This window comes from Choristoneura fumiferana, chromosome 9, assembly GCF_025370935.1.
Source record: "Choristoneura fumiferana chromosome 9, NRCan_CFum_1, whole genome shotgun sequence".
Classification (NCBI taxonomy): domain Eukaryota; kingdom Metazoa; phylum Arthropoda; class Insecta; order Lepidoptera; family Tortricidae; genus Choristoneura; species Choristoneura fumiferana.
Genome location: NC_133480.1, coordinates 11,215,465 through 11,226,995, shown reverse-complemented (window position 1 = coordinate 11,226,995; position 11,531 = coordinate 11,215,465). Strand labels below are relative to the sequence as shown.

Genomic DNA, 11,531 nt, shown 5'->3' with positions numbered 1-11,531 from the left:
GCCATGAGCCAACATGTGCCTCATACGTGACTACTGGTACGTCCATACAGCCTACGCCTCATGGAACCTGTTAGGGTTAACCTAAAATTTTTCTTTTTGATGTGTTTGTATGTTGCCGTAATTAAGTATATAGGAAGTAACCAATATTCCAATAAATTATAATAAATGATTTAAACAATAAAAACTTAATAATAATAATTAAAAACTAATATAAATCTAAAATCTGATCTTTTGTAATGTTTTAAATATTTTTTTGTCATAGTCTATTAGAGATGGGCCGAACATGGGTTTCACCGAATACGAATATTCGGCCGAATGTTCGGTAAAATTTGTACCGAACCGAATATTCGGCCGAATGTTCGACATAATTGACTTATAAGTAGAAACTAGAAATATGATAAATTTTTGTTAAAATTTAATCATGCAACTTGATTAAAACAAAAAACTTGCCTTATTTCTCACAATAAAGACCTGATTGATTATATTAACATATTATTTTATTATAAAGATCACTGTAGTTTATCTCAAAACAGCTACCTACATACTTATATTTGTTTACAATTAATACCCATCTGTTGTATCTATGGTTATTGGAATTATAACTACAGAGTCAACAAAAACATAAAAGCTTCACTGTACCTCATAAAAACAATACATTTATCATTCAACTCATACATGGCTCAATACAGTAAAAAGTTTGAGTACCACTTTGCCGAACATTCGGTGATTTAGCCGAATATTCGGCCGAATACGAATATTCGGTAAACCTGCCGAATATGCCGAATACAGAATATAAAACGAATATTCGGCCCATCCCTAGTGTCTATGACAAAAAAGATAGGGTTTATAGGGGGGTCTAGGGTTGATTTTGACATAGTTAGCGTGTAAATGTCAATACTTGTAACTATTCTCTATGGAACGCAGTGTTTAAAGGGATGCAATATCTGTGTATGCATAAGTTGACAGTCAAAAGGTGTAAATTGGTATTGGTAGGTAGCAAGTGAGTATTTGAAGGAAGTTTTTTTTTCTTATTTTTGTTGACGCTTTGAACACTCCAGGTGATCATGTCAGCCTCATGGTGTAGTAACAGATCATGAAAATTTAATCACAGTATATTTTCTCACTGCATACTACTATCACAGTATAACAAGTTTCCCTACAGTAATCCGATGGAGACGTCTAGACAGAGCAATTGTGCAGGGCGTGAGGGGTGAGACGCGGGTGGGAGGAGCCCCAGCTGCATACTTTGCCGTTCTTATTAGCTTGGGACAAGTCTTCTAGGGCAATCGCGTTTTTTTTATTATAAAATTTATTATGGTGCATACAACATGTACTGTGAGTGCATGCAAATCTTCATCTCGCATAAATAAGGAACTAAGTTTTCATCTATTTATATAATATTTATTTCTTTTTTATATAATTAAATTCATTAACAGGAGTTTTAAGTCCATTAAGTCTGGAAACCGAAAGTATTTGTCAGTTACTAATCTATGAAAGTATATTTTGTGGAAAAAAATATTTTTATTTCAGAAATAGTATATTTTGATACTTTTTACCAGTGGCGATCCTTACATAAAAGCCCAAAAGCCAGGCTTGCCTTATAAAGCGAACAACATCCAAACGAGAAAAAAAGTTCTAATAAAATCACTTTAATAATTTAGCATGTGGGAGAGAATGAGTTCGGAAACGGACCAAATTTTCCCTTGTGTGGACTCCAAGTGTATGTCTGTAAAATTCTATCTAGTACTAGCATGCCTTAAGTGCGCTTTGGTAAGCTCGTCCAAACTGCAGATTGAAGTTTACGGCAACAAGATGGATATCATCATCATCATCATCCCAGCCTATATACGTCCCACTGCAGGGCACAGGCCTCCCCTCAGAATGAGAGGGCTTGGGCTTGAGATGGATATAGGTACATTAAATTATAAAAAATACTAAAACATATCTCTCGGCTTGCCATAGTCTGATACCCTAGGCACGCCACTGCTTTTTACCCCTAGTAAGTATGCCACCCCTAAATTATTTTGTTCTACATAATTACGCAATACCAATATGTACCGATTTGTAAAAGACATCTACCTTCCAAATTTTAAATTGGTGACAACCCTTCCTTACTTGCGTAAATACCTATACAGGCTGCGGTGTCGCTCAACTTCAAAGGCGTCGACCTACTGTAAGGAAAAGTTGTTATACTGTGGTACTATTTACTTGCTGCACTATACTACCACTTAAAGCTTGGTGCACTCTTTATGGTAAATTTAGCTTATCCTTTGTGTCTTTGAGTTGTTCTCTCTTCAACATTGTTTTGGGGCGATAAAAATATATGAAGTGGACTGTAGCTAAAAGTTAAATCGAAACGAAAGCAAAGCGAATTTGTTTCTTGAAAAAATTTAGTTATTATTTTTATACAAATAGAAATAAATAATAAATGTAAAATGTATAAATAATAAATGTAGAATGTAAAAAAAATTGCCATTACAGAAAAGCCATGCAAAAGTTGAACAAACATATTTCTGAAATTATAATTTTGCAGTATTGAAACAATCCTTTGATAGTCAATCACAGTATATTCAATCTAATTTTCTTTTCTTTTTTTTTAGGGAATTGCAAAAATAATCCAAAGAGACTTCTTCCCGGACCTGGAAAAGCTAAGAGCCCAGAATGAATTCCTGGAGGCCTCAGAAAACAAGGACTACATGCGGTTGCGAGAGCTCACACGCAAGTACAGCGGCAGCCGGCCACCGACAGAGCCCTGTATGACCCTATTATAAATATGTATATACTCTAATCCCCTGTTTCACCAACCATTGATTAAATTTATCCATTAATTAAAATAGGCGATATTAATAATCTATGCGTGCTGAAACAGCCCCTAATTGTAACAAAATGTAGCCACTAGCACTAGTATCTGTAACAAAGCATAATTATTGAATCAAATCAATCTGATACCTACAAAAAACAATCTGATACCTACAAATCGTCAGTTGAACTGTTTAATTTAGTAATATTTTTTCGTTTCAGTCACATCCTCTGTAAACTCACACATCAATGTTTAAAAACTAGAAAACAGCCCTAATTCCTTACAAAAAAATAGCCTTCCATCCATAATAATAAAATTTGTAAGTAACAATTATTAATAACCTGGACTGTATCTTCAAATACTATTTTACTCCATCCAAGTACAAGCATGCAGTGTTTGGGGTCCGTAATCGGCCGTGAGCCTGGCGCAACCAAGGTATCAAATCGGCCCATTCAAGCTCTTCTGTTGCTGTCATTTATGAAGTCGTATCATTTTTTTCAGACAACTCGCCCGCCACATTCGACACGCCAGACATCAATCGGCCAGATTCACCGTCCGAGCCCACCGCCCGAGCCCCGAGTGCCGAGCCTACTGACGCCGCTGTTACAGAGAAAACAAATGATATTACGGACAACCACACATTAGGTTTGATTTGACACATAGAGCTTGTTACACTTAACCATTGCCTGCGACTTCGTCTGCCAAGAATTCCACTATCGCTACTCCAAACCTCATTTCATTCAGATCGGATTCAGTGTTAAGAGGTGAGGTACCAAACAGACAGATGGACAAACAGAGAAAGAATGGATTAGTACGGATATAAGAGCAACATTTATTTGAACACTTAATGATCAACTGAGATACGGTATTTGATATTTTTTTATTTATTTTATAAGTTAAGACTGGGATTTCACCAGAGATGTGCGAGGATGTGTTGCGAGCAACGTGGTTTTCATGAACTAATAGAAACGCTTCATTTACCTATACTTGCTCCGCAAAGTTGTTTCCACCAGAGCTGTGCTGAGGACAAACACATTCCTCGCAACACATCTTCGCACATCTCTGGTGGAAACGCAGCCTAAAGCATGACAATAGATGCTTGCACAGTCTCGTTAATTCGGAATTACGTAGCACGCCCGCCTGTCCCCCCCCACCCGGCTGTCACTAAAGTGGACTGATACTCCAAGACAAAAAAAACATTTTTTTTATTGCGTTCCGTTACACCAACAATATCGTATTGCAGACTCGTACCTAGCGAGCCACACAAGCGAGGACAACGCTAGCTACGACCGCGTGATTGCGCTGGAACAAAAGAAGCGCGCCGGCAAGCTGGCCGCGGCGTTCGCGGCCGAAGTGGACTCGCACGCAAAAGCTGTGGCGGCGCTGGAGCTGCCATCTATCGAACAGCAGGCGGATCAGACGGAGCGCCCGCTTGAGGTAGGATACCTTGCAAGTTCCCACAAGATCAGGATAAAATCTTGAAATCTCAACCATTCGGCTTAGAGTAAACTATACTCGTGTGTGCGGGTCGGGTCGTTCCCGACGCGTGAGCCGCGCGGTTCATTGTATTCATACGGAGAGCTGGTCGGATCGGCGACCGGCCACATTTTCGGTATCAGGCACTTCGATAGGTGTAAACTGCCAAATTCACTTATGTACGTCGGACGCGCACGCGGCATCCTTTGACAAGAGGCGGCGCGATACAAACACCGCCCGTTGCTGTGTACATACTCGTACTACATACACACAAACATCACGCCTGTTTACTCAAATGGGGTAGTCAGAGCACACGAAACGTTACCGTTTCGGAGCCACTTTTAGCAATTTTAGGTTTACTCGTAAAGTTTGACAAAAACGGTACAATAGTGACAGGTTGCTGGCCTGTTGCTTACGCTACGCTACGCTGCCAGTTTGTTACCGTGTATATTGAGTTTAATGTAATTTGGCACCTTTGTTTTTAGTGCAAACGTCATTAAAGACCACGATATAATTTCTTGGAATTTCCACGGTTCGGGACTACGAGAATAGGGTATATTAGGCAAAGCTCTGCGCAGGGGGCGACACTAGCGCAAACCTCCATGACAACGTCAGTTCTCTTTATATTAGGCAAAGCTCTGCGCAGGGGGCGACACTACCGCAAACCTCCATGACAACGTCAGTTCTCTTTATATTAGGCAAAGATCTGCGTAGGGGGCGACACTAGCGCAAACCTCCATGACAACGTCAGTTCTCTTTATATTAGGCAAAGATCTGCGTAGGGGGCGACACTAGCGCAAACCTCCATGACAACGTCAGTTCTCTTTATATTAGGCAAAGCTCTGCGTAGGGGGCGACACTACCGCAAACCTCCATGACAACGTCAGTTCTCATTATATTAGGCAAAGATCTGCGTACGGGGCGACACTAGCGCAAACCCATGACAACGACAGTTCTCTTTATATAAGGCAAAGATCTGCGTAGGGGGCGACACTAGCGCAAACCCATGACAACGACAGTTCTCTTTATATTAGGCAAAGATCTGCATAGGGGGCGACACTAGCGCAAACCTCCATGACAACGTCAGTTCTCTTTATATTAGGCAAAGATCTGCATAGGGGGCGACACTAGCGCAAACCATGACAACGACAGTTCTCTTTATTTAGGCAAAGCTCTGCGTAGGGGGCGACACTAGCGCAAACCCATGACAACGACAGTTCTCTTTATATTTTGTCGCCATGACAGATCATAACGAAAGAGTATTAGTACCTATAAAATCATGATATACCGGGTGTGGCCTGTAATATGAGCAAGGTATTTATTAGTAATAAAATAACATGATATTTACATCAATAGTAACGATAGAGCTATATTTAAAAAAAAAAATGAAATAATATGATATTATGGCACTCAAAAAACTGTTTACGGTTTTGTGCCAGTGATGCATTCTGATGGCAGAAAATAGCAATAATATTATCTATTTACTCATATCCCGTGATTTAAATTCAACTACTGGATCTATTGGTGTGAATTGTGTGATATTTATTATTTATTTTATTATTATTAAGGTTTACGCTACCTCATGATTTACGCTTGAATGTATGTTCGGTGTGCAGCTGGACACGTGGAGCTACACGGCGCGCAACCACATAATGTACGTGCCGGCGGGCGCCGCGTCGCAGCGCGCGCCGCGCAAGCCCGGCCTGCGCCGCCGCAACACGCGCCTGCGCGCCGAGCCCTTCGACCACAAGCGGAGCAAGGAGCAGATCAGCGCACTCGCGCGCGAACAGGTAACTACCCACATTTTTAGTAAGTAACATTGTGGTAACAATCCGGACCGACTTTGTACTACCACAACTGTGTGTGACTTGTGGCCCTTTTCGAAATTAAAGAAAGTGAATATTACATTTTTCCCCCATTTTTTTAAAGTATGTTTATCGGCCTTTCGGGGGCCTCATGGGCAGGCTGGTCCTCCTGGGCATGGGCCCCGTAAGCCCATATGGTGAAGTACCTATTCACCACACAACACAACACACGGACTATTACCCACCATACAACTAAATACACCACGCAACAATTCTCAAACTGATTAGTGGCTTAGCTAACCCCTGTATTGTAAAATATATGATTTTTTATAAAAAACATAAAATAAAATATGTCAACTGGGTAGTTTCCTGTGTAAAAAAAAAACTATTTATGCCGTCATCGTCAGTTAAATTATGAGAATTATTAGACAAGTATTTTCTTTTGTGAATCAAACAAAAAATTAGATAAATGTTCGGGAGGGGTGAGGGGTCCATGAAAGTTCCGCGTGACGTCACCCCATTACAGCATCGTACGGCGCGCGTGATGTCACGCTAAAAATATAGTACATTTAAACGACTATATCTTACTTTTAACCCTTTTTTTATTGACAAAAAAAACATATCTGATATTTTCTAATAACCTAACTGACGAATTTGTATGACACTATCCGATTGTCAACTTTACAACTATCTTCACTTTCAGGGCGCGAATGTGACCGGCAAGATAGGCGTGGACGGCGTGAGCGCGTCGGCCTCGCAGCCGGCGTCGGAGTACGCGCTGGTGGAGCCGCCGTCGCCGCAGCCCGGCGCCGGGCCCGACGCCTCGCCGCTCATGACCTGGGGACACATCGAGGGCACGCCCTTCCGGCTCGACGGCTCCGATACACCGCTGCCCGCGTGAGTTATTTTACATTGCGAATGGAGAGCATGTGAGCGCAAATCGTAAGAAAGGCTAGGGTCGGTTAAGCAAGAAACCGATGGGGATCAACAAAAAAGACTGACACAAGCATTCCGCAGACCTTAACGGGAAAATGCATGCTTCTCTCCCGGCTTACGGCAATCATGGCTGAGACATTTTGGGTATATAAGAAACCTCTTCTACCCTCTCTTTCCCGTAGTAAGCTCCAAGGAGTAAAAATGGTGTGACGTTTTTGTGGATGGCCCTAGTAGAATCCCGGAATTTCAATTCAACTGCTGGCGTCTGCTGGATGAATGATTACGCGTGCGAAGCCGCGAGTAAACATTCTATAGTCGTTCCGATCGTTTATTTAACTTTTGACAGATCACGCACGTGAAGTTTTACAATATTTTTCGGTACAATGTACTACAGAGAGTACCGTACTTCATGGACGGGTACCGCCCACTTAGTGATTTCCCATTCGTAATGAATGACCATAGACTATAAAAACCGTTTTGAAGTAAATCGATTTTTTAAATAAAACATACATTTAAAATGATTGTGATTATATTTTATATCAAAATCATTTAAAAATAATAAATACATTAATATGCCTTTAGGGATTAAAAAGTTTAAACAACTAAAATAGGCACTGTAAAACTATTTTTAATTATACCTACGACGGGCGTCTCGTTGTGAGTGACAACAAACTGGCGTCGCTACCGCGACCAGTTTTGCCGCTTCATAATCGACAAAATTACTAAATTACCGTCGGAAGTGATAAACATATTAACTTAACATAAATGGTTTATTTTAATATGTAAGATAAAAAAACAATGCAAAATGTTGAGCAAAAATAAAATATGAATGTGTTAAATCGATTAACTTGTCCTCTCCGAGAGGCACAAATTTGTGCCCAAATTCCTTTGATCCTGTTATCCTGGGAGATGACAGATTAAAACTTCTTCATAAATAAAATCGATTGTTAAAAGAAATCGAATCAGTAACGCATCAGGGCATCACTATTTTAATTAGTACTCGAGCTGTCAAAAGTTAAATAAACGATTGGAACAATTATAGTAATTATTTATTACTTACAATGTGCCAAAAGAAACTAAGAAATTGCGGATTTTTTATATACGAAAATTTCGAAAACTTGTCACAATTTTGTATGGAAATTGAAACTTTCCGTTTCTTACTTTTAAATTTCCTATATTTCTTGCGAAAGTTTCCAGAAACTTTTTCAACTTTTTGGAAACCTTCCGCAACTTTTGGCCCTATAGTCCGAAGTGCAAAATTCGAACTTCGTATCTTGCCGTCCCGCTGACGCTTATATTATCTAATACGAGTGAGAGGGCCGTTACGATACGAACTTCGATTGTCGAATTTTGTAGTAGCCTCCTAGTACTTACAATATCGAAAGGAAAACTGACAAGAATGCAATGTCTCGTCATAGTCTCTCGAGTCTTGACATTTTTTAACAAACTTAGTGCTCAAGACCTAGACGTGGTTGACCTGCTTTTTTATTTTGGATTATTTCAAGATTCTTAGAATACTTTATTCAATTTCCGTTATTCTAAGTGTTAATTGGTCCTTTATAAAGTACGCGATGACTCAGGAGGTTAAGGGGCTGTTTAATGGGTGGTGAAACAACTAAATGTGTTATAATTTGTTTGTACAGGGTAGGCGCGGGCGCCGCTTACCGCATGCTGTCGGGCGGCGCGCGCGAGCGCATCGCGCTGCAGCTGGCGGAGCAGGCCGGGCGCCGCCGCCGCCCGCCCACGCCGCGCAAGCCCACGCCCACGCCCAAGTAACCACGCCATACTATACCTCAGCATATCAAATTGAAATCTAAGGCGTATTGTAAAATTCATGATTATATATGTACTCTGTGACCATGGACAGGAATATTTGGCAATAATTCCGATCCGCATTGGCGATCCCTTACTTCGAATAGCGAATCTACTGTGTTAAAAATGAAGTTGTGTTAAATATTTTTCTTTTATTTTATTAATATTTCACATTAAGTTTATTTTTAATACCGCTATTACAGCACTGGTGAAACTGTGGCAACATTTGTGTGCAATTAACTGTCAAGTTGGTTCGCCTAATTCTGGACTCGAGTATATATATCTATGAACGTAACGGAATTGCGTTACTGCTTTGAAAAGAGCCCGTATATCAAAATCTATAATTTTACTGAGTGAACTTTATGAACATTATTTCAAGAGTTATTTTTGTTGATGTATTGATTTGAGATATGAAATTCTTTCAAAGTAGTGACGATTTTTCAACTTGATTTTAATCTACTTCTCATTGTGAGATTGACACGAAACTGGCAATCATACCTACGTATAGCTGTTATCGGGCACGTTCCATAGCCAAAATGGCAAAAACGGAACCCTTACAGTTTCGCCATGTCTGTCTGTCTGTCTGTGTGTCAATCCGTCCGCGGCTTAGGTTAGAGGCTATTAGTGCTAGAAAGCTATAAGTTTGTATGGATATATTTAGTAATTATGCCGACAAAGTGGTAGAATAAAATTTAGAAAAAATATTTTTTGCGGTAAGTACCTCCCATAGACGTAAAGTGAAAGTGTTTTTTTTTCTCGGCTAACCTTATAGTGGGGTATTGTTATATGTCTTTTAAAATCATTACGGGGCCGTCTATGAAAACGATTTTTCGATACAGGGATTCATTTGCGAAATATTCAACTTTAAAGAACAAATTTTGGTTTTAGTCGAGCGTACGAGCGATGACAACGATCTAAGTCGCGCCAGCCCCATTGAAAAAGAGACAATGTTTTGACTTAAAATGTATTCTATTCTAGTTTCAGATCAAACACAGAGCGTCTAGCCAGCATGTCACCCGCGGCACGTCTACTGGCCACCAAGCACCTCCTCTCGCCGCGACTCAAGCTGACCCCCAACGACGTGGGTATTCTCCACGCGGCAACACCGAAGCGGGCGCCCACGCCGCGCCGCCCGCTTGTGGCAACACCGAAGAAACCAGCGGCCATTGACAGCGGAACTGAGAACAATCTCACTGACAATCTTTTGCAAATCAACGTGGAAAAACGAGCGAGAAAAAAAGCTCAGGACTTTTTCAGTTAATCGTAGTATGTAATTAAATGTAAATAAGAAGAGATACAATGGTTAACTGTTATCTTAGTAGCGATCGAGCTACGACTACGCTATTGATAGTGGCATTAGTTGTACCTACGTAATTTATTTGTAAATTAAATTAATTTTACACAACTTTGGTCCGTTATTTCATAGTGAAACCGATTACCACCAGAGCTTGATTAGTAGTACTTTTACTTCAATTTTTAATCGACTAGTTGATAATACAGTGTAAGTAGAGGTCATTAAGTATACATACACGTGTTTTCTTAATCTAGGAACTGGCCTTGCCAACTTGTATAATTTCACAGCCAGATTAACGAAGATAACACTATCGGAATTTGATAAGTGTACCTATCGTGAATATCGTCACTACTTTAAAAAAATCTCGTATCTCAAAGTAAGTAGATAATTTTTCTAAGTGGACCTTATGAACATTACGTCAAGGTTAAATTTTGTTGACATATTGATTTTAGATACGAGATTTTTTCAAAGTAGTGACGATATTTATTTTGGTTTTGTAAAAGGAACCAAATGGTTATTGTTTACTGTACTGTAATCGACTAATTGGATTTTACCTATACGTATTGTAGCTGCAATAGGTACGCCAGTTTTGTCGAAGTGTGTAAACGCCCATCACTCAACTGCATGCAAAGTGCAAGGTCTAGAATAATATCGTTGTCATTGGAACTACATAAGTATAAAGTCTATCACATCATATTTGACGACCAGATGGCCTAGTGGTTAGAGAACCTGACTACGAAGCTTGAGGTCCCGGGTTCGATTCCCGTGTCGGGGCAGATATTTGTATGAAAAATATGAATGTTTGTTCTCGGGTCTTGGGTGTTTAATATGTAATTATATTATTACTATCTATATAATTATATTTATCCGTTGCTTAGTTCCCATAACACAAGCTTTGCTAAGCTTACTTTGGGACTAGGTCAATTGGTGTGAATTGTCCCGTGATATATATATATATTTATTTTATTTATCAAAAGCTCGCAGTGGTGGCGTAGCTAAAGCGTGCTCACTTGCACTTATCGGCCTTTTGGGTCGGCGAGCTTTGCATAGCCATGAGGCCTAAGCGCCGGGGAGCGTTCTTATAGACTTTTGGTACCTACTACTTTTATATGCCACGCACGAACATTTTTAAGAACTAGGAACTTTTACGTGGGTAGTAAGTAGCCGAGCAGGTAAACAGTTTTCAAATATGGCAAAGTAATAACGTATAGAAAAGAAAATTAATTGACAAAATAAAAAAGTATCTGTATTTTTTTAATTATGCACAAAAAAATCGACAAATCCAATCCAAGTGACCCCTGAATGTGTTTAATTTGGATCAACATATGCAGACAGGCGTTTAACCCTTTGACCGCGATGGTCGGTAAAACACGACAGCTGAAAAAAGTACCATAGTGGCCATGTCGGC

The 11,531-nt window shown here is 39.9% G+C and overlaps 1 protein-coding gene across 1 annotated transcript in view; it reads left to right on the top strand.

Moving 5' to 3' along the window:
- Positions 1–10,929, top strand: part of Es2 (ess-2 splicing factor homolog) — a 21,019-nt gene extending 10,090 nt beyond the window's left edge. The window contains exons 2-8 of the mRNA XM_074092341.1: positions 2,601–2,754; positions 3,302–3,445; positions 4,044–4,237; positions 5,893–6,066; positions 6,785–6,978; positions 8,661–8,789; positions 9,808–10,929. Of these exons, the coding sequence (XP_073948442.1) occupies positions 2,601–2,754; positions 3,302–3,445; positions 4,044–4,237; positions 5,893–6,066; positions 6,785–6,978; positions 8,661–8,789; positions 9,808–10,090 (1,272 nt within the window). The 3' untranslated portion in view covers positions 10,091–10,929. The remainder of the gene's footprint in view (positions 1–2,600; positions 2,755–3,301; positions 3,446–4,043; positions 4,238–5,892; positions 6,067–6,784; positions 6,979–8,660; positions 8,790–9,807) is intronic.
- Positions 10,930–11,531: the final 602 nt, after the last annotated feature.